This window comes from Mustelus asterias, chromosome 12 (assembly GCF_964213995.1).
Source record: "Mustelus asterias chromosome 12, sMusAst1.hap1.1, whole genome shotgun sequence".
Classification (NCBI taxonomy): Eukaryota; Metazoa; Chordata; class Chondrichthyes; order Carcharhiniformes; family Triakidae; genus Mustelus; species Mustelus asterias.
The window spans coordinates 1265165-1288917 of record NC_135812.1 but is presented as its reverse complement, the minus strand read 5'-3'; the positions used below and the strand labels follow the sequence as shown (position 1 = coordinate 1288917).

Here is a 23753-nt window from a genome sequence, read left to right as displayed (position 1 = left end):
AAAGTAGAGGCGTTGGTGGGTTTTTTTAACTATAGTGTCGGCATGAGAGGACCAGGACAGGTTGTTGGTGATCTGGACACCTAAAAACTTGAAGCTCTCGACCCTTTCTACTTCATCCCCATTGATGTAGACAGGGGCATGTTCTCCTTTACGCTTCCTGAAGTCAATGACAATCTCCTTCATTTTGTTGACATTGAGGGAGAGATTATTGTTGCCGCACCAGTTCACCAGATTCTCTATCTCATTCCTGTACTCTGTCTCGTCATTGTTTGAGATCTGACCTCCTACGGTGGTGTCATCAGCAAACTTGAAAATCGAATTGGAGGGGAATTTGGCTGCACAGTCATAGGTGTATAAGGAGTATAGTAGGGGGCTGAGAACACAGTCTTGTGGGGCACCGGTGCTGAGGATTATCATGGAGGAGGTATTGTTGCCTATCCTTACTGATTGTGGTCTGTGAGTTAGGAAGTTCAGGATCCAGTCGCAGAGGGAGGTGCCGAGGACCTGGCCACGGAGTTTGGAGAGGAGTTTCGTGGGAATAATAGTGTCGAAGGCAGAGCTGTAGTCAATAAATAGGAGTCTGACATAGGTGTCCTTGTTATCTCGGTGTTCCAGGGTTGAGTGCAAGGCCAGGGAGATGGCGTCTGCTGTGGACCTGTTGCGGCAGTAGGCAAACTGTAATGGATCCAGGTAGTCCGGGAGGCTGGAATTGATTCATGCCATGACTAACCTTTCGAAGCTCTTCATAATGATAGATGTCAGAGCCAACGGCCGATAGTCATTAAGGCACGCTGCTTGGTTTTTCTTAGGTACCGGGATTATGTTATATGTGTGACAGTTAGAAAAAACAAACAAAGAACAGTAAAGCACGGGAACAGGCCCTTCTGCCCACCAAGCCTGCTCCGGTCATGTTGTCCTATCTAAACCAAAAGCCTGTATCCCTCTATTCCCCATCTATTCATGTGCCTATCCAGATAAGAAATGTCACTAACGTGTCTGCCTCAACCACCTCACTTGGCCCCTCCACTGAACCTTTCCCTACATATCTTAAACTTGTGCTCCCTTGTAATTATCATTTCTGCCCTGGGAAAAAGCTTCTAACTGTTCACCCTATCTATACCTCTCATAATGTTATAAACTTCTATCAGGTCACCGCTCAGCCTCCATCTTTCCAGGGAGAACAATCTCAGTTTATTCAATCTCTCCTCATAGCTAATACTCTCCATACCAGGCAACATCCAGGTAAACCTTTTCTGTACTCCCTCCAAAGCCTCCACGTCCTTCTAGTAGAGTGGTGACCAGAATTGGACACAGTATTCCAAATGTGGCCTAACCAATATTTTATATAACTGCAACATAATTTGCCAACTTTTATACTCTATTCCCCGTCTGAAGAAGGCAAGCATGTCATATGCTTTCTTCACCACCTTTGGCACTTTGATGGATCTGTGGATCTGTACTCCCAGATCTCTCTGTGTGTCGACGCTCCTGATGGTTCTGCCATTTATTTTATAGCTCCCACCTGAATTGAATCGACCAAAATGCATCACCTGGCATTTGTCCGGATAAATTTCATCTGCCGTTTCTCCGCCCAATTTATATAGAATCATAGAATCCTACAGTGCAGAAAGAGGCCATTCGGCCCATCGAGTCTGCACCAACCACAATCCCACCCAGGCCCTATCCACATATCCACCCACTAACCCATGCATCCCGGGACATTAAGGGGCAATTTAGAATGGCCAATCAACCTAACCCACACATCTTTGGACTGTGGGAGGAAACTGGAGCACCCGGAGGAAACCCACGCAGACATGGGGAGAATATGCAAACTCCACACAGACAGCGACCCGAGCCAGGATTCGAACCCAGGTCCCTGGAGCTGTGAAGCAGCAGTGCTAACCACTGTGCTACCGTGCCGCCCCTGCTGTATTCTCTGACAATCTTCATCACTATCCACAAACTTGCTCATCAGACCAGCTATGTTTTCTTCCAAGTCATTTGTGCATATTACAAACAGCAGAGGTCCCAGCACTGATCCCTGCAGAACACCACGAGTTACAGACCTCCATTCAGAAAAACACCCTTCCACCGCTATCCTCTGTCTTCTACGGCCAAGTCAGTTCTGAATCCATCTCGCTAGTTCATGGCTGAAGAAATTTGAGCTATTCAACCTGTAAGTGCAGCATCTGAAGGGTGAACTTATGGAAAGTTATATTCTAGAAAATATGGTGGCAAAGCAAAATGCATTAATTTGTGGAAGTCGGAAGATGAATATATGTGTAAACAGGGAGAAGGTAAAACTGATATCAGCGAATGAATACAGAGTAATGGCAGTCAACTCTCTGGAATGACATGAAGAACAACAATGATGCAATGAGGGACTCTTTGGATGGTCTCAGTGTCCATGATCACCTTGTGACTCTAGTCTACACTGGAGTGCTGCCTTGGACTGCAGTTGACTGCTTAAACTGGAGTTTGGTGACAGAGAATTTAAAGGTTAAATTCTATATAAAGTCATCTTTCTTTAATCTAGCAATTAACTAAAAGTTGCTGTTTAGATTGGAAGAAAGCGAGTTTTAGTCCAGCTTTAGAACTGATTCGGGCTCTGCATGCAACTGCAACTAGTTAATTAGATAACTGGTTGAAACAGGTTTTCAGAGCCTTGGTTCAGAGAGCTGGAATGCAGACCATCTTAAAGTGTTGACTTTGTCTGCACTGGAATGCTGCTGAGGACTGCAGGGGAATGGTTTAAATTGGAGTTTGGTGACTGAGGGAGTTTGATGAGGGAATGAGGTAATTCAAAGAACAATACAGCACAGGCCCTTCGGCCCTCCAAGCCTGTGCCGCTCATGTGCCCAACTAGACCATTCGTTTGTATCCCTCTATTCCCAGTCTGTTCATGTGGCTATCTAGATAAGTCTTAAACGATCCCAGCGTGTCCGCCTCAATCACCTTGTATTCCAGACCCCCACCACCCTCTGTGTAAAATACGTCCCCCTGACATCTGTGTTGAACCTTGCCCCCCTCACCTTGAACCCATGACCCCTTCTGTTCGTCACCTCCGACCTGGGAAAAAGCTTCCCACTGTTCACCCTATCTATGTCCTTCATAATTTTATAAACTTCTATTAGGTCGCCCTCATCCTCCATCTTTCCAGGGAGAACAACCCCAGTTTACCCAACCTCTCCTCATAGCTAAGACCCTCCATACCAGGCAACATCCTGGTAAACCTTTTCTGTACTCTCTCCAAAGCCTCCACGTCCTTCTGGTAGTGTGGTGACCAGAACTGGACGCAGTATTCCAAATGTGGCCTAACCAACGTTCTATACAGCTGCAACATCATATGCCAACTTTTATATTCTATGCCCCGTCCAATAAAGGCAAGCATGCCATATGCCTTCTTCACCACCCTCTCCACCTGTGCTGCCACCTTGAAGGATCTGTGGACTTGTACACCCAGGTCCCTCTGTGTGCCTATACTCCTGATGGTTCTGCCATTTATTGTATAGCTCCCCCTTACATTAGATCTACCGAAATGCATCTCTGCGCATTTATCTGGATTAAATTCCATCTGTCATTTCTCTGCCCAATGTTCCAGCCTATCTATATCCTGCTGTATTCTCTGACAATGTTCATCACTATCCGCAACTCCAGCAATCTTTGTCTCGTCCGCAAACTTACTGATCACACCAGCTACATCTTCCTCCAAATCATTTATATATATCACAAACAGCAGAGGTCCCAGTACAGAGCCCTGCGGAACACCACTCGTCACAGACCTCCAACCGGAAAAAGACCCCTCCACTGTTACCCTCTGTCTTCTATGGCTAAGCCAGTTCTCCACCCATCTCGCTAGCTCACCTTTTATCCCGTGAGATTTAACCTTTTGCACCAGCCTGCCATGAGGGACCTTGTCAAACGCTTTACTAAAATCCATATAGACGACATCCACGGCTCTTCCCTCGTCAATCGTTTTTGTCACCTCCTCAAAAAACTCAACCAAATTTGTGAGGCATGACCTCCCTCGTACAAAACCATGCTGTCTATCGCTAATGAGATTATTCAGTTCTAAATGCGCATATATCCTATCTCTAAGAATCTTCTCCAACAACTTCCCTACCACGGACGTCAAGCTCACCAGCCTATAATTACCTGGGTTATCCTTGCTATCCTTCTTAAATAACGGGACCACATTTGCTATCCTCCAATCCTCTGGGACCTCACCTGTGTCCAGTGAAGAGACAAAGATTTCTGTTAGAGGCCCAGCAATTTCATCTCTTGCCTCCCTGAGGAGTCTAGGATAGATGCCATCTGGCCCTGGGGATTTGTCTGTCTTAATGTTTCTTAAAAAACCTAACACTTCCTCCCTTGTAATTGAGATATTTTCTAATGGGTCAACACATCTCTCTGAGACACTCCCAGTCAACATGTCCCTCTCCTTTGTGAATACTGATGCAAAGTATTCGTTTAGGATCTCACCTACTTCCTTTGGTTCTAAGCATAATTCCCCTCCTTTGTCCCTGAGAGGTCCGATTCTTTCCCTAACAACCCTCTTGTTCCTAACGTATGTATAAAATGCCTTAGGATTCTCCTTAATTCTGTCTGCCATGGACATTTCGTGACCCCTTTTTGCCCTTCTAACTCCCTGTTTGAGTTATTTTCTACTTTCTCTGTATTCCTCCAGTGCTCCATCTGTTTTTAGCTGCCTGGACCTCATGTATGCCTCTTTTTTCTTTTCGATTAGACCCACAATTTCACTGGTTATCCACGGCTCCCGAATCCTACCTTTCCTATCCTTCCTCTTTACAGGCACATGCCTGTCCTGCAGTCCTATCAACTGCTCCTTAAAAGACTCCCACATGCCAGATGTGGATTTACCCTCGAACAGCCTCTCCCAATCAACAGCCACCAAATCTGCCTAATCCAGCTGTAGTTAGCCTTCCCCCAATTCAGCACCTTACCCATAGGACAACACTCATCTTTTTCCATTACTATCCTAAAGTTTACAGAATTGTGGTCACTATTTGCCACATGTTCCCCTTACTTTGGTACTTTTAGAAGTTGGGACATCTTGTTGAAGTTGTACAAGACATTGGTAAGGCCACACTTGGAATACTGTATACAGTTCTTGTCACCCTATTATAGGAAGGATATTATTAAACTCGAAAGTGCAAAAAAGATTTACTCGGATGCTACCGGCACTTGATGGTTTGAGTTATAAGGAGAGGGTGGATAGACTGGGACTTTTTTCTCTGGAGCGTAGAAGACTGAGGGGTGACCTTATAGAGGTCTATAAAATAATGAGGGGCATAGATCAGCTGGAAAGTCAATGTATTTTCCCAAAGGTAGGGGAGTCTAAAACTAGAGAGCATAGCTTTAAGGTGAGAGGGGAGAGATACAAAAGTGTCCAGAGGGGCAATTTTTCCCACACAGATGGTGGTGAGTGTCTGGAACAAGCTGCCAGAGGTAGTAGTAGAGGCGGGTACAACTTTGTCTTTTAAAAAGCGTTTCGATAGTTACATAGGTAAGATGGGTATAGAGAGATATGGGCCAAATGCGGACAATTGGGATTAGCTTAGGCGTTTTAAAAAAAGGAGACGTTGGGCCGAAGGGCCTGTTTCCATGCTGTAAACCTCTATGACTCTATGTATCTGAATGCACAGCACATTCACAAAAATGTAGACACATTAACAGTGAAAATTGATAAACACGGGCACAATATGATTGCAATGATGGAGACATGACTGTAGGGTGACTAAGGCTGGGAACTGAATATCCAAGGGTATCGGAAATTTAAGAAAGGCAGGCAGAAAGGTAGAGGAGGGGTTGGGTTGCGTTGTTAGTTAACGATGACATCAGTGCAAAAGTGAGAGGATATTGGCTCAAAAAATCCAGATGTGGAATCATTCTGGGGTGGAGCTAAGAAGCAACTAGGGATGGAAAATATTAGTGGGAGTTCATAGAAATAGAAATCATAGAAACCCTACAGTGCAGAAGGAGGCCATTCGGCCCATCGAGTCTGCACCGACCACAATCCCACCCAGGCCCTGCCCCCACATATTTTACCCACTAATCCCTCTAACCTACACATCCCAGGACTCTAAGGGGCAATTTTTTAACCTGGCCAATCAACCTAACCCGCACATCTTTGGACTGTGGGAGGAAACCGGAGCACCCGGAGGAAACCCACGCAGACACGAGGAGAATGTGCAAACTCCACACAGACAGTGACCCGAGCCGGGAATCGAACCCGGGACCCTGGAGCTGTGAAGCAGCAGTGCTAACCACTGTGCTACCGTGCCGCCCTCTCTATAGGTCTCCAAACATTAGTGATAAGGTAGGGATGGCATTAAACAGAAAATTAGAGATGCATGTAACAAGAGTGCTACAATAAACATGGGTGACTTTAATCTACATATAGATTAGCAATAATACTATACATAGAAACATACATAGAAACTAGAAGCAGGATTAGGCCATTCGGCCCTTCCGCCATTCATCTTGATCGTGGCTGATCAGCAAATTCAATATCCTGATCCCCCCTTCTCCCAGATCCCTTGATCACTGGGGGATTTTCACAGTCACTTCATTGCAGTATTAATGTAAGCCTACTTGTGACTAATAAATAAACTTTAACTTTAGTCTCAAGGCTATATCTAATTATTTCCTGAAATCAGACAACTACTTTCCGTGGTAGCGAATTCCACACATATACCACCCTCTGGGTGAAAACATTTCTCCTCACCTCAGTTCTAAAAGGTCCTTATCCTCAAACTATGGCCCCTAGTTCTGAACTCTCCCACCATTGGGAACATTCTTTCTCAATCTACCCTGTCTCACCCTGTTAGAATTTTATAAGTTTCTATGAGATCCTGTCTCACTCTTCTAAACTCCAGTGAATATTATCCTCACTGGCTTAGTCTCTCATATGACAGACCTGCCATCCCAGGAATCAGCCTGGTGAATCTTTGCTGTTCTCCCTCAATAGCAAGGACATCCTTCCTCAGATAAGGACACCAAAACTGTGCACAATACTCCAGGTGTGGCCTCACCAATGCCCGATACAATTGCAGTAAAACATCCCTATCCCTATACTCAAATCCTCTCGCTATGAAGGCTAACATACCATTTGCCTTCTTTACTGCCTGCTGTACCTGCACCCTTACTTTCAGTCCTTGATGCAAGAGGACATTAAGGTCTCGTAGAGTATCCACCTCTCTCAATTTATAGTATTCAGATAATAATCTGTCTTCCTATTATTGCTACCAAAGTGGATAACCTCACATTTATCCACATTATGCTGCATCTGCCATGCAGATGCCCACACACTCAGCCTGTCCAGATCATGCTGAAGCATCTCTGCATCCTCCTCACAGCTCACCCTCCCACCCAACTTTGTATCATATGCAAATTTGGAGACAATACATTCAGTTCCCTCTTCCAAATCATTAATATATAATGTGAACTGTTGGGTTCCTAGCACAGATCCCTGTGGAACTCCACTAGTCACTGACTGCCAATCAGAAAAAGACCCATTTATGCAAACTCTTTGCTTCTGATCTGCTAACCAGCTTTCTATCCATCTCAAGACATTACCTGCAATCCCATGTGCTTTAACTTTACATAGTAGTCTGCCATGTGAGACCTTGTCGAAAACCTTCTGAAACTCTAGATAAACCACATCCTCTGGTTCTCCTCAGTCAACTCTACTAGTTACATCCTCAGGGAGAAGATCCTGAGGGACAAGATTTATGAGCATTTGGAGAGGTTTAGTATGCTCAAGAATACTCAGCATGGCTTTGTTAAAGGCAGATCGTGCCTTACGAGCCTGGTGGAGTTCTTCGAAAATGTGACTAAACACATTGACGAAGGGAAAGCGGTAGATGTGGTTTATATGGATTTTAGCAAGGTGTTCGATAAGGTCCCCCATGCAAGGCTTCCAAAAAAATGAGAGGGCGTGGGATCCAAGGGGCTGCTGCCCTGTGGATCCAGAACTGGCTTGCCAAAAGGAGGCAGAGAGTGGGTATAGATGGGTCTTTTTCTAAATGGAGGTCGGTCACCAGTGGTGTGCCCCAGGGATCTGTTCTGGGACCCTTGCTGTTTGTCATTTTCATAAATGACCTGGATGAGGAAGTGGAGGGATGGGTTGGTAAGTTTGCCGACGACACGAAGGTTAGAACATAGAAGAGTACAGCACAGAACAGGCCCTTCGGCCCACGATGTTGTGCCGAGCTTTATCTGAAACCAAGATCAAGCTATCCCACTCCCTATCATCCTGGTGTGCTCCATGTGCCTATCCAATAACCGCTTAAATGTTCCTAAAGTGTCTGACTCCACTATCACTGCAGGCAGTCCATTCCACACCCCAACCACTCTCTGCGTAAAGAACCTACCTCTGATATCCTTCCTGTATCTCCCACCATGAACCCTATAGTTATGCCCCCTTGTAATAGCTCCATCCACCCGAGGAAATAGTCTTTGAACGTTCACTCTATCTATCCCCTTCATCATTTTATAAACCTCTATTAAGTCTCCCCTCAGCCTCCTCCACTCCAGAGAGAACAGCCCTAGCTCCCTCAACCTTTCCTCATAAGACCTACCCTCCAAACCAGGCAGCATCCTGGTAAATCTCCTCTGCACTCTTTCCAGCGCTTCCTCATCCTTCTTATAGTGAGGTGACCAGAACTGCACACAATATTCCAAATGTGGTCTCACCAAGGTCCTGTACAGTTGCAGCATAACCCCACGGCTCTTAAACTCCAACCCCCTGTTAACAAAAGCTCACACACTATAGGCCTTCTTCACAGCTCTATCCACTTGAGTGGCAACCTTTAGAGATCTGTGGATATGAACCCCAAGATCTCTCTGTTCCTCCACAGTCTTCAGAACCCTACCTTTGACCCTGTAATCCACATTTAAATTAGTCCTACCAAAATGAATCACCTCACATTTATCAGGGTTAAACTCCATTTGCCATTTTTCAGCCCAGCTTTGCATCCTATCTATGTCTCTTTGCAGCCTACAACAGCCCTCCACCTCATCCACTACTCCACCAATCTTGGTGTCATCAGCAAATTTACTGATCCACCCTTCAGCCCCCTCCTCGAAGTCATTAATAAAAATCACAAAGAGCAGAGGTTGGTGGGGTTGTGGATAGTCTGGAGGGATGTCAGAAGTTACAGAGGGACATAGATAGGATGCAAGACTGGGCGGAGAAGTGGCAGATGGACTTCAATCCAGATAAATGCATAGTGGTCCATTTTGGCAGGTCAAATGGGATGAAGGAGTACAATATTAAGGAAAGACTCTTAGTAGTGTGGAGGATTAGAAGGACCTTGGGGTCCGGCTCCATAGGACTCTAAAATCGGCCCCGCAGGTGGAGGAGGTGGTTAAGAAGGCGTATGGTGTGCTGGCCTTTATCAATCGAGGGATTGAGTTTAGGAGTCCGGGGATAATGATGCAGCTATATAAGACCCTCGTCAGACCCCACTTGGAGTACTGTGCTCAGTTCTGGTCGCCTCATTACAGGAAGGATGTGGAAAAGATTGAAAGGGTACAGAGGAGATTAAGACCATAAGACCATAAGACATAGGAGCGGAAGTAAGGCCATTCGGCCCATCGAGTCCACTCCACCATTCAATCATGGTTGATTTCAACTCCATTTACCCGCTCTCTCCCCATAGCCCTTAATTCCTCGAGAAATCAAGAATTTATCAATTTCTGTCTTGAAGACGCTCAACGTCTCGGCCTCCACAGCCCTCTGTGGCAATGAATTCCACAGACCCACCACTCTCTGGCTGAAGAAATTTCTCCTCATCTCTGTTCTAAAGTGACTCCCTTTTATTCTAAGGCTGTGCCCCCGCGTCCTAGTCTCCCCTGTTAATGGAAACAACTTCCCTACGTCCATCCTATCTAAGCCGTTCATTATCTTGTAAGTTTCTATCAGATCTCCCCTCAACCTCCTAAACTCCAATGAATATAATCCCACGATCCTCAGACGTTCATCGTATGTCAGGCCTACCATTCCTGGGATCATCCGTGTGAATCTCCGCTGGACCCGCTCCAGTGCCAGTATGTCCTTCCTGAGGTGTGGGGCCCAAAATTGCTCACAGTACTCCAAATGGGGCCTAACCAGTGCTTTATAAAGCCTCAGAAGTACATCCCTGCTTTTGTATTCCAAGCCTCTTGAGATAAATGACAACATTACATTTGCTTTCTTAATTACGGACTCAACCTGCAAGTTTACCTTTAGAGAATCCTGGACTAGGACTCCCAAGTCCCTTTGCACTTTAGCATTATGAATTTTGTCACCGTTTAGAAAATAGTCCATGCCTCTATTCTTTTTTCCAAAGTGTACGACCTCGCACTTGCCCACGTTGAATTTCATCAGCCACTTCTTGGACCACTCTCCTAAACTGTCTAAATCTTTCTGCAGCCTCCCCACCTCCTCAATACTACCTGCCCCTCCACCTATCTACCTAGAATAGATTTACAAGGATGTTGCCTGGATTGAGTGGCATGCCTTATGAGGATAGGCTGAGGGAGCTCAGTCTTTTCTCCTTGGAGAGACGTAGGATGAGAGGAGACCTAATAGAGGTGTATAAGATGTTGAGAGGCATAGATCGGGTGGACTCTCAGAGGCTTTTTCCCAGGGTGGAATTGGCTGCTATGAGAGGACACAGGTTTAAGGTGCTGAGGGGTAGGTACAGGGGAAATGTTAGGGGGAAGTTTTTCACACAGAGGGTGGTGGGCGAGTGGAATCGGTTGCCGTCAGTGGTGGTGGAGGCAAACTCAATAGTGTCTTTTAAGAGACTCCTGGATGAGTACATGGGACTTAATAGGATGGAGGGCTATCGGTAGGCCTAAAAGGTAAGGATATGTTCGGCACAACTTGTGGGGCCGAAGGGCCTGTTTTGTGCTGTAGTTTTCTATGTTTCTATGTTTCTAAAAAATTCCAGTAGATTCGTCAAGCATGATTTTCCTTTTGTAAATCCATGCTGACTTTGTCTGATTATACCACTACCTTCCAAATGCTGAGTTATGAAATCCTTGTTAATAGACTCTAGCAACTTCCCCAGTACCGACGTTAGGCTCACTGGTCTATATTTCCTGTTTTCTCTCTACCTCCCTTTTTGAATAGCGGGCTTACATTAGCTACCCTCCAATCTGTAGGAACTATTCCAGAGTCCAAAGAACTTTGGAAAATAACCACCAATGGATCTACTATTTCCAGGGCCACTTCCTTAAGTACTCTGGGATGAAGATTATCAGGACCTGGAGATTTATCCACCTTCAATCCCATCAATTTCCCCAAAACCATTTCTCTACTAATGCTGATTTCCCTCAGCTCCTCACTAAAACATGTTTCTCTCAGCACTTCCGCTACATTATTCATGTCTTCCTTTGTGAAGACTGAAGCAAAATACAAATTTAATTCCTCAGCCATTTCTTTATTCCCTGTTATGAATTCTCCCATTTCTGACTGTAAGGGACCTACATTCATTTTTGTCAATCTTTTTCTCTTTACATACCAATAGAAACTTTTAGTCACTTTTTATGTTCCCACTAGCTCACTTTCATTCTTGTTTTTCCCTTCTTAATCAAACTGCTCCCAATCCTCAAGCCTATTGCTTTTTCTTGCCAATTTGTATGCTTCTTCCTTGAATCTGATACTATCTCTAATTTCCCTTGTAAGCCATGGTTTGGCCACAGTTCCCTTACCACTCTTGCGCCAAACAGAAATAAACAACTCCTGAAGTTCACCTATTTGTTCTTTAAATGCCTGCCATTGCCTGTCCACTGTCTGTCCTTTCAGTAATGTTTCCCAGTCCATCATGGCCAATTCATGCCTCATATCATCATAGTTACCTTTATTGAGATTCAGGATCCTGGTCTCAGAATCAACTACATCATTATCCACCTTGACAAAGAATTCTACCATATTATAGTCACTCATCCCCAAGGGTTCTCTCACAACTAGATTGCCAACTAATCTTTTCTCATTGCATAACACCCAGTCCAAGATGGCCTTTCTCTTGTTGGTTCCTCAATGTATTGCTCCAGAAAACCATCCCGCATGCACTCCAGAAATTCCTCCTCTATTGCACTGTGACTAATTTGACTCTCCCAATCTATATGCAGATTAAAGTTGCCCATAATCACAGATGTTCCTTCAACACATGCATCTCTGATTTCCTGTCTAATGCTTTTCCCAACATTACTGCTACAGTTTGGTGATCTGTAAACCACCCCCACCAATGTTTTTTGCCCATTGTTGTTTCTTAACTCGACCCATACAGATTCCACATCATCTATGCTAATTTCTTTCCTCAATATCGTATCAATATCATCTTTAAGCAGCAATGCAACTCCACCACCTTTTCCTTTCTGTCTGTCCTTCCTAAACACTGAATAGCCCTCAATGTTCATTTCCCATCCTTGGTCACTTTGGAGCCATGTCTCTGTAATGCCAACTATATCATACCCCTTTACATCTATCTGTGCAACTAATTCATCCATTTTATTTCAAATGCTCCAAGCGTTCAAGTACAAAACCTTAATGCTAGCCCGTTTAATGTTCCTTGTCCCATTCCTACTATTTTTTACTGTGTCCTCGTCTGACTCTGGCTCTTGATTTCTCTGCCTATCACTTTCCTTATTCCCCTTGCTGTCTTTTCCCTTTGTTCTTGATTTCCCCCTGCTCTGAATCCTCACATAGTTTCCCATCCCAAAAACTAAAAACCAAAACAAACTGCCATATTAGTTTAAACCCTCCCTAAAACTATAGCAAGTACCCCCACCCCCACCCAAGGACATCAGTCCTGGTCCTAACCAGATAATAACCCGTCCAGTTTGTACAGGTCCAGAACTGGTCCCATTGCCCCAGGAATCTGAAAACCTCCCCCTCATACCATCTTTTCAGCCATGTATTCATCCTGTTGTTTCTGTCCTGACTAAAAGATTAAAGAGAAAGGACAAGAAGACCAATATTTTTCAAAATAGGCAAAGGGTTGTCCTAAATGTGGTGAGCCTTACAGGCGCATTGGGTGAATTGTTGGTGGCTATTCTGTAGAAAGGTGACCTATGATGAAACAATGAATGGGGTCACCAGACCGAGACAGCATTGCAGAGAGTCAAGATGGACATCCCTGATGGGATGCTATCATATGGTATCAGAACTTGCGGAAGAGGCAATTCCTCGTCTTCAGCCAGAATTTGATACCCTGTTGTATAGAAGGCTAATACATAAGTAAAAAAGAACAAGTGTAATTACTGAGGATTGAAACTGTCTGCAGAAAGAGAGGTGGTACATGTGGGCCATACTAGAGAGGTAGGATCTGATTGATGGAGAACTCGAAGGAATAGTACAGGAATCTTTAGTGTATTGTAGATCAATGATTTGGAAATCGAGCTAGAGACTAAACTAGAAGAGAGGGAGAAATGTGCACAATGTACGTCTGATCAGCTGCAGCAGAAGGATTTCAGTTGTTTAATTTGTAATTCCAGTTTTTGATGTTCCTTCTAAGTTTAATCTCTCTCCTGACGTTAGCAATAAATTTCATTGGCTATTTCATGGTACCATTTCACCATCTAGTGAACCTCATCAAGAACACAACACTTGGTATTTGGTACGAAAAATAATTGTAGGAACTGTAGAGAATTGTATTCTGTTTTTGAATGTGTGGTGTGGGCTGATTGGCGAGCTCTCGCCTTGTGTATTCCTGCATTTCGAGTGTTTGGAATTTGACAAGAATTGAATTATGTTCTCAGTTTGTTCCGCTTGGGATGAGTGGCTATTCTCCTCCAGTTATTTCCATTTATGGCAGATTAAAAAGGAAGTAATTTTGGGAAAAGAGTGGCAAATGGCAAGGACTGCCTGGAGACAGTCGTTGTTATTATCTGTTTCCTGATTATTTTTTCTCACTCACACAGGTACAAGGGGCTGATTACGGGGAGACGCGCCAAGCTGATTATAGCGGTCTTTTGGATCCTGTCTTTTGTGATCGGATTGACTCCATTTTTTGGCTGGAATCGGAGGAACGAGGTACTGATGAATTGTACAAACAGCACACATCTGGAGAATAACTCTACCGTCCCGAACAGCTCAATGAAATGTCTCTTTCTCAATGTGGTCAATATGAAATATATGATTTACTTCAACTTTCTCGGCTGCGTCCTTACCCCACTACTCATCATGCTGGGCATTTATGTAAAAATCTTCACCGTGGCCCGGACACAGCTGCAGAAGATTGAGTTGAACTCTATAAATTCTGACACTTCCCGGATGTACTTACAGAACCAAGTAAGAGTTGCAAAGTCACTGTCCATCATTGTTGGGTTCTTTGCCTTTTGCTGGCTCCCACTTCACATCCTCAACTGCATTCATCATTTTCATCCAGAATATTTCGAAACCATGGACTCACGCATCATGAATGCTGCCATCATTCTGTCTCACGCCAACTCTGTTGGAAATCCCATCATCTATGCCTACAAGATTGAGGAATTTCGCAACACCTTCCATAAAATTATTTTCAAACAGATTCTGTGCAGGACAGACAATGAGTTCAAGTCTGACACTCTTGGTGGAATACAATCATAATATCTGCCTTTCCTGTGGACTTTATATTTATATACAGTAGGCCCGATGTTACCATTTTGATTCTAAGTGCTGAATCTGGGCGCAGTACAGATCCAACCGAGAAATCCACGTTCAGACACCCCCATACGCTTGCAGCCGTCTCCAGACGGTTTTGTGAAGGGTAGGTCGTGCCTCACAAACCTTATTGAGTTCTTTGAGAAGGTGACCAAAGAGGTGGATGAGGGTAAAGCAGCTGATGTGGTGTATATGGATTTCAGTAAAGCGTTTGATAAGGTTCCCCACGGTAGGCTATTGCAGAAGATACGGAGTCATGGAATTGAGGGTGATTTAGTGGTTTGGATCAGGAATTGGCTAGCTGTAAGAAGACAGAGGGTGGTGGTTGATGGGAAATGTTCATCCTGGAGTTCAGTTACTAGTGGTGTACCGCAAGGATCTGTTTTGGGGCCACTGCTGTTTGTCACTTTTATAAATGACCTGGATGAGGGTGTAGAAGGATGGATTAGTAAATTTGCGGATGACACTAAAGTCGGTGGAGTTGTGGACAGTGCGGAAGGTTGTTGCAGGTTACAGAGGGACATAGATAAGCGGCAGTGCTGGGCTAAGAGGTGACAAATGGAGTTCAATGCGGAAAAGTGTGAGGTGATTCACTTTGGAAGGAGTAACAGGATTACAGAGTACTGGGCTAATGGTAAGATACTTGGTAGTGTGGATGAACAGAGAGATCTCGGTGTCCATGTGCATAGATCCCTGAAAGTTGGCACCCAGGTTGATAGGGTTGTTAAGAAGGCATACGGAGTGTTAGTTTTTATTGGTCGAGGGATTGAGTTTCAGAGCCAGGAGGTCATGTTGCAACTGTACAAAACTCTGGTGTGGCCACACTTGGAGTATTGTGTACAGTTCTGGTCACCGCATTATAGGAAGGACGTGGATGCATTGGAAAGGGTGCAGAGGACATTTACTAGGATGTTGCCTGGTGTGGTGGGAAGGTCTTATGAGGAAAGGCTGAGGGACTTGAGGTTGTTTTCGTTAGAGAGAAAAAGGTTAAGAGGTGACTTAATAGAGGCATACAAGATGATCAGAGGATTAGATAGAGTGGATAGTGAGAGCCTTTTTCCTCGGATGGTGATAGCTAGCACGAGGGGACATAGCTTTAAATTGAGGGGTGATAGATATAGGACGGATGTCAGAGGTAGGTTCTTCACTGGGAGAGTAGTAAGGGCGTGGAATGCCCTGCCTGCAGCAGTAGTGGACTCGCCAACATTAAGGGCATTTGAATGGTCATTGGATAAACATATGGATGATATTGGAATAGTGTAGGTTAGATGGGCTTTAGATTGGTTTCACTGGTCGGCGCAACATCGAGGGCCGAAGGGCCTGTACTGCCCTGTAATGTTCTATGTTCTAGACCGATCCGCACTGTGGGCGGGGCTTAGCGCTGCCGGAAAGATCGGAGGTCTGAACTGAGCATGCGCAGTTTGAAAAAAATTTGAAAAAGCGCGCCCGTGTCGGGAAAGAAAAAAACAGAAAGCGGAGAGAGCAGCTTGGAGCGAAAAGCAGCAGCGAGGGTGTATCTCGGGGGGTGGAGGGGGGGGGGGGGCAGGGGGGTCCGCTGCCACTCTGCGGGCGATCAGTGAGGGGGGAGGGGGGGGCAACAGTGTTAAATGCATCGCCCATCTCCATCAATATGAAAGAATCGCCCATATCCAGCAGGATGAAGTCATTCCATATTACGATCAGCACTAAAATGCCGCCAATAAATATCATTATGAAAATGTCACCCTGACCCATTGACACGAAGTTATCGCCCATTCCCATCAGTGAAACATCTCCCGTATCCTTTAGAATGAATATTTTTCCCAGATGTTTCATGATGAAAATTTCACTCAGATCCATGACTATGAAAACATGGGAAATATTCAACATTTTGAAAAATGATCTTCCATCCATCAGTGTGAAATAGCTCACGTATCCATCAGTCTGTAAATATCTCCCTCATCTATCAGTCTAGAAAATATCTGTCACATCCAAAAACCCCTCTCATCTCCATCAGTGTGAGAGTAGTGTCGGCAGACATGAGCATGGAACGATTTCCCTTGTCACAAATTAAGAAAGCATCTCCCCTATTCGTCAGCACAGAAAATATCTTCTGCATCCATCCCAACATCTCTCAATCAATCTCCATGAAAGATAATATCTAACAAACAGAACAAACATTCCCAGAACAAGCAACTAGCGCAAAATCTCCAATGGACATAAATATGAAAATCGACCACCAATCACTGCAGTGATGGTGTATCCCTTTCCAGGCCCAGCTTGGTCCTTCTCCAGTGTCTCCTCTTGGACTTGTACTGATCTTGTTGCCAGTTTTCATGCGGATCCACTGTGGAAACGGCCGGTTCTGCTTCACCTTCTTAGCGAGGAATCGCTTCATCCTGAAAGTTTTGTGGGATGGCATGGCCGCACGTCCACTCCAGGAGGAGGGATTCGTTCCTCCGGTGGGGAGGAGGGATCGCCTGCAGAGTGGCAGCGGACCCCCCTGGTGCCCCCCCCCACCCCTCCCCCCCCACCAGAGATCCATCTGCCCCCCCTCACCAGTGAGCGATCGGGCCTCCCCTCCACCACCAGACAACGATCAGCCCTCTTGCCCTCCCCAGCGATACATCTGACCCGCCTCCTCCTCCCCCACTAGAGATGCACCTGACCCCCCCTCCTCCTCCCCCCCCCCCCCCTCCCCACAGAGGACGATCTGGGTCAGAGAGCCGTTGGACACTCTGAACCCGCTCTTCGGAAGCTGCAGTGTCGGCTTCAGACTTTTATTTAGCAAGTTGCTAAAAATGTGGATCCAGAACGGTACACGCGGTGGTAAAGTGGGAAATGATGATAGAGTTGGGCGGGCAGTTCATTAAATCAATTTAAATGCATGCTAATCACATATTGTCTTGCTGATTCCAAAGTGCAGAAACATTTCAAAGTTTTATTCCAAAGCAAATGTCATTTGCCAACTCTCAATAAAGTGACAGATTTGTTCTGAAAAATGTCCTAACACAGAAGCTACTATCAATCATTGTGGGGCAGAATATATCTGGGGCAATTCCAGGTTGTATATCAGTGAGGAAAAGGTACAGATGCTACAGTCAAAACTGGGAAGACAGCACAGAATTCTGTCATCCCTTCCAGTCAATTGTCTCCAAGACAAAGCATCACAATAATATAATGGACTTGAAATTCCATGGACAACAATTCCAGTGTCTATTTTAGAACCGTGTCCATCAGTGCCCTCCCATACTAATTGACACTGATTATGGGGTCAGTGGGAGGGCACCTCACATATGAGGCCAACAGGAGAATGCTCGCGAAAATTCCATCACCCGCATCCCCTTGTCAGGGAGAGTAAGATGCCCAAGGACCCCCTGAACCCAACACTGCTCTGATTGGACCATTTCTGTGGTGGAGGCTGAACTCCACTCGTGAAACCAGCAAGTATCATTGGCCATAAATGCCCCCATTTTTTTCTGTTGCACCAACCAGGTAGGACAAGGAATTCTCAGCCCTTCTTTTGGTATACGATGGACTAAGATTTTGCAGAAACGGCAGAGACCAAGTGTAGACAATTCACTAAATCCCTTGAAAGTTCTGCTAATCTATTAAAGCTGCAGGAGGGGATCAGTAAAGGTCCGTGACCCTCTCACCATAAGTGTACCAGCTGCCAGTACTAGCTGGGATCATCAATACCCACAATTCACATCACTTTGAATCTTAATAGTTGTAGTTGGAAATGCTCTCACCCAATTTTGTATACCTACTCTTGAATGCATATTTTCACAAGTTACAATCAAGGTTCTGAGCTGATTGTGCTACATTTGACTCTGGGCCAAAGGGGTGCAGGGGGATTGTGCTACATTTGACTCTGGGCCAAAGGGGTGCAGGGGGATTGTGCTACATTTGACTCTGGGACAGAGGGATGCAGGGGGATTGTGCTACAGTTGACTCTGGGACAGAGGGATGCAGGGGGATTGTGCTACAGTTGACTCTGGGACAGAGGGATGCAGGGGGATTGTGCTACAGTTGACTCTGGGACAGAGGGATGCAGGGGGATTGTGCTACAGTTGACTCTGGGACAGAGGGATGCAGGGGGATTGTGCTACAGTTGACTCTGGGACAGAGGGATGCAGGGGGATTGTGCTACAGTTGACTCTGGAGTAATGCCCTCTCACCGCCTGGCAATGGATGAGTGTATTTTACAGATTGGAAAGCGAATGCTGCTGATACTCTACACATGTAGAAATCTAAAAGCAACATTAAGCACACAATAAACTAATTATTAATATATTCTTGTCATAAAAATGGTATTATTGGGAACAATTCTAAGATGTGAAAATGTAATTGAGGAAGTTTGAGGCTCAATATTTTCAACTTGATTTGGGACAATTGATATTTTCTGACACCTGTTGCACCTGTCTGACCCCCCCCCCCCCCTTCCCCTTGCCTTACCACCCACCCTGTCTTATCCTACCTCAGCTCAGTCTCTTAGCCCTCCTCTGTCTCACCCTCTCCCCTGTCACTTTGCTGTTGTGTAATTCCTGAATATCCAAGCCTTAGTCCACAGCACGTTTGCTTGTGTTCTAACTTCCCACTTGGCTCAGTTCCTGAGGTTGAATTGTCCTATCTGGGAAGGGCACATGCCTCGCCGTGTTGTTGGCCTGTTCTGGATGTAAACAGATGCATGATTATAATTGTATTCCCCTTTGTCTCAAGATTGTTTCACTGAACAGATTGCCCAGTCCCCGTCGATATCTGATCCTTGCTGTGTATAACACACAAAGCCGGTCGGCAGCACAATACTCGAGATTGAAGCAAGAATTCTAATCCACACCCGGTATTGTTCATTCACTTAGCAAAAAATTACAAAAATAAACATCTTAAACAAACCAGGGAATAGGACAATGCCAACACCCCCACACACACACCCTCACACACCCCCCCCCATATACCCCCACACACACACCCTCACACACCCCCCCCCATATACCCCCACACACCCCCCCATACACCCCCACACACACACACACACACACACACAACCCCACACACACACGCCCCCACACACACCCCCACAAACACACCCTCACACACACCCCCCCATACACCCCCACACACACAACTCCCCACACACACCCCCTCCACACACCCCCCGCACACACACCCCACCCACACACACACCCACACCCTCACACAGCCCCCACACACCCACACACACCCACCCCCCACACACACCCACACATCCCCCACACACACACACACACCCCACCCACATACACACACACACACACCCACACACACACCCACACACCCCCATACTCACCGCCCACACACCCACCCCCCATACACACCCGCCCACACACACACACCCACACACACAGCCCCCACACACACACTCTCACACACACACACCCACACACACCCTCACGCACCCCCCCACACAGCCCCCCCCACACACCCTCACACACCCCCCACACACACCCACACACACACACCCCCATACTCACCGCCCACACACCCAACCCCACACCACCTATACACCCCCCCCACACACACACACACCCACACACACACTCTCACACACACACTCTCACACACACCCCCCCACACACACCCTCTCACACACACGCACACACACACTCACACGTACACACACACCCCACACACACACTCACACACACATACACACACCCCCCACATACACACACACCCCCACACACCCAGACACACACACTCTCACACACACCCACACGCCCTCTCACACACACACACACTCACACATACACACACACTCACACACACACACCCCACACACACTCACACACACCCCCACACACACCCACACACTCACACATACACACACACACACCCACACACACACACCCTCACACACACACCCACACACACAACCCCCACACACACACACTCACACACAGACTAACACACACACCAGCCACACACACCCCCACACACACACACTCACACACACACTCACACACACACTCACCCCCAAACACACACACCCGCACACACTCTCACACACACACACTCACATACACCCCCCCAAACACACACTCCCCCACACACACACATTCCCCCACACACACACACTCTCACAAGCACACACAATCATACACACAATCACACACACTCACACACACACACTCACTCACACACAATCACACACTCACACAATCACACACACACACGCACACACTTACTCACACACTCTCACACACACAATCACACACACAGACACACACACACTCTCACACACACTCGCTCACACACACACACACACACTCTCACACACACTCTCACACACTCTCTCACACACATACTCTCACAAACACACTCTCACACACACACTCACACATACACATACCCTCACACATACATACACACACTCTCACACACATACTCTCACACACACTCACACATACCCTCACACGTACATACACACACAGTCACACACACACACTCACACACACACACTCTCTCTCACACATACACACACACACACACTCTCTCACACATACACACACACACAGACACACACCAAACCTGGAATGTTCTCATTTCCATTTTGCTTCTTGGGTTACTCTGTCTTTTACATGGCAGTTTGGTTTGATAACCACAACGTTTCTATTGAACAGGCTCCTGAATAAAAACGCAACAGAATTCATCAATTCTGGACGTCCCAGAGGACTCTGTGGTCAGTTTCTTCTCTTTGTTTGGATGTCGGCATCACCAACCCCAATTGCCCTTGAACTGAATCCTCTTTGGCTACTCAGTAATGAGTATGATTGTCCATCTAAGAAACTCCGTGTTACTGATCATGGATTCAGTGAGTTTTTGCGTGGCTGATGCACCCGATTCTAGAGCCACATTTTTGACCGCACACTTGGCAGGTGTTGCCAGGAGGAAGGTTTGGTCCTTGGCCTCTAGATTGCTGGCATTCCTTTTGGGGTCCTTTTCCAAGCCTCCTCTTGCTGTCTGGGGTCGTTGAAAAATTGTGTCCCTACAATCAAGAGGTTCCTCCAAGTAGGTCTTTCCCAAGCAAAAGTCTTCCAGACTTTGCATTTCTTGAGGTAAGCCATCAGAGTGCCTTTAAAGTGTGTCCTTTGTCCTCCTCTTGTTTCTGAGCCTTCTTTGAGCTGGGTGAAGATGATTTGCTTTGGCAATCACAAGTCTGACATCCTAAGCACATGGCCAGCCCAGCAGAGTTGATTTCGAATGATCATGGCCTCAATGCTCGTGCTCTCGGCTCCTCTTAGGATGTTGATGTCAGTAAGTCTGACATCAACATCCAGGACTTTGAGGTGGAGTCTGTACATAGTCCAAGTTTCTGATCCATATAGAAGAGTTAGGAAGAGGATCTTGGCGTCAGCATGAATGTCGCGGTCGTTGAAGACTCATCCTTACATGTCCGAAGGTGGCGCTCACAGATTGGATACAATGCTGGATCTCTGCATCAATGTCAGCCTTAGTTGAAAGGCGGCTCCCCAGGTAGAGGAAATGTTCCATGTTTGGGATAGTTTTTCCATTAATCTTGATGGCGAGAGAGAGAGAGAGACTGGATCTTCCCTGGGGCAGGTTGATAAAGGACTTGAATCATTTTGAGATTGAGGCTGAGACCGGTTCTTCGGTATGCTTCCATAAAGATGTCAGGTGTGGCTTGCAGACTCTCTCCGAGAGAGGGGAAATGGCAATGTCATCCACATACTAAAGTTCCGTGAGTGATGTCAGTGTCATTTTCCTCTTGGATTTCAACCAGTTGAGGTCGAACATTTTTCCATCCATCCTGTAGACGATGTCCATTCCACTGGGAAGCTTGTTCTTGACAAGATGAAGGATGGTGGCGATGAAGAGGGAGGAAAGGATGGAAATGAAGACATATCCCTGCTTTACTCCAGTCTTGATCTTGAAGGTTTTTGTCTTATTTCGGCTGGTGCAGACTGTTGCTGACATCTTGTCATAGAGGAGTTGGAGGTTGTTGATGAATCTGTCTGGACTGCCAGCCTTTGACAAGATCCTCCGTTACACTTCCTGATTGATTGAGTCGAAAGCCTTGGGCAGATCGATGAACACGTGTAGGGTGGTTGATGTTGCTTCGGTCATTTCTCTCCAAGTTGTTGAGCAGTGAAAATTGTATCCACTGTTCCATGGTTTGGTCGGAAGCCACAGTGGCTTTCCGGAAGGATTACATTAGAGACTGGGAGAATGTGGCTAGCGAGGATTCAGGTGAAGATCTTCCTAGCGATGGAGAGTAGGGAGATTCCTCAATAGTTCTCACTGTTCACTTTGACTCTTTTCTTGAAGATGGTGGCAATGATGGCATCCCTGAGGTCAGCAGGAATTTCCTCTCTCTCCCGGAATTTCAGGAGTAGCCGATGGAGATGATGGTGATCTCTTCTCCTCTAAGTTTGAAAATCTCCATTGGAATCCCATTCACTCCTGTAGCTCCATTCTTCATGGCGGCTTTGACTTTGTCCCTGCTTTGTAGAAGTCCAAGATTATCTTTGATGGGGAGTTGGGGGATTTTCGTCCAACATCTTCATCTATGATTGTATCACGGTTTAGGAGTTCTTTGAAGTGTTTTTTCTCTCGAAAGTTGCTTGTTTTGTAATTTCAGAGGGTAGTTAAGAGTAAACTACGTTACTCTGAAGTGGAGTATAGACCAGGCCAGCTAAGGACGGCAGATTTCATATTAGCGAACCAGGTGGGTTACTACAAAAAACAATGATAGTTTCGTAGTTCCATTGTTAGCTTTCAATTCCAGATTTTATTAATTCAGATTCTACCAGCTGCCATGGTGGGATTTGAACCCATGTCCCCAGAGTATTAGGGCTGGGCCTCTGGATTACTAGTCCAGTGACATTACTACCACAACAATAGTATAATCTTTGCTAACCTTGCTCCCTGTGCAATTGTGTCTGCAGTAAAGCTGTTAAATATTTACTGCATGAATTCCAAAGATGACAATCGCTGCAGCTCCAGTCTCCAGCTCCTTAGAGTTTTATTTTGCGTTTCTGCCAGATTTATGTTCATCCCAACCTTGCTCTCAGCATTGGAACAGTTTGGCTTTAATTCCTGATGTACAGCATCTGCT

At 45.9% G+C, this 23753-nt stretch overlaps 1 protein-coding gene across 1 annotated transcript in view; it reads left to right on the top strand.

The window, feature by feature from the left end:
* Window positions 1-14929, top strand: part of adora2b (adenosine A2b receptor) — a 60648-nt gene extending 45719 nt beyond the window's left edge. The window contains exon 2 of the mRNA XM_078224577.1: window positions 13936-14929. Within this exon, the coding sequence (XP_078080703.1) occupies window positions 13936-14602 (667 nt within the window). The 3' untranslated portion in view covers window positions 14603-14929. The remainder of the gene's footprint in view (window positions 1-13935) is intronic.
* The last annotated feature ends 8824 nt before the right edge of the window (window positions 14930-23753 follow it).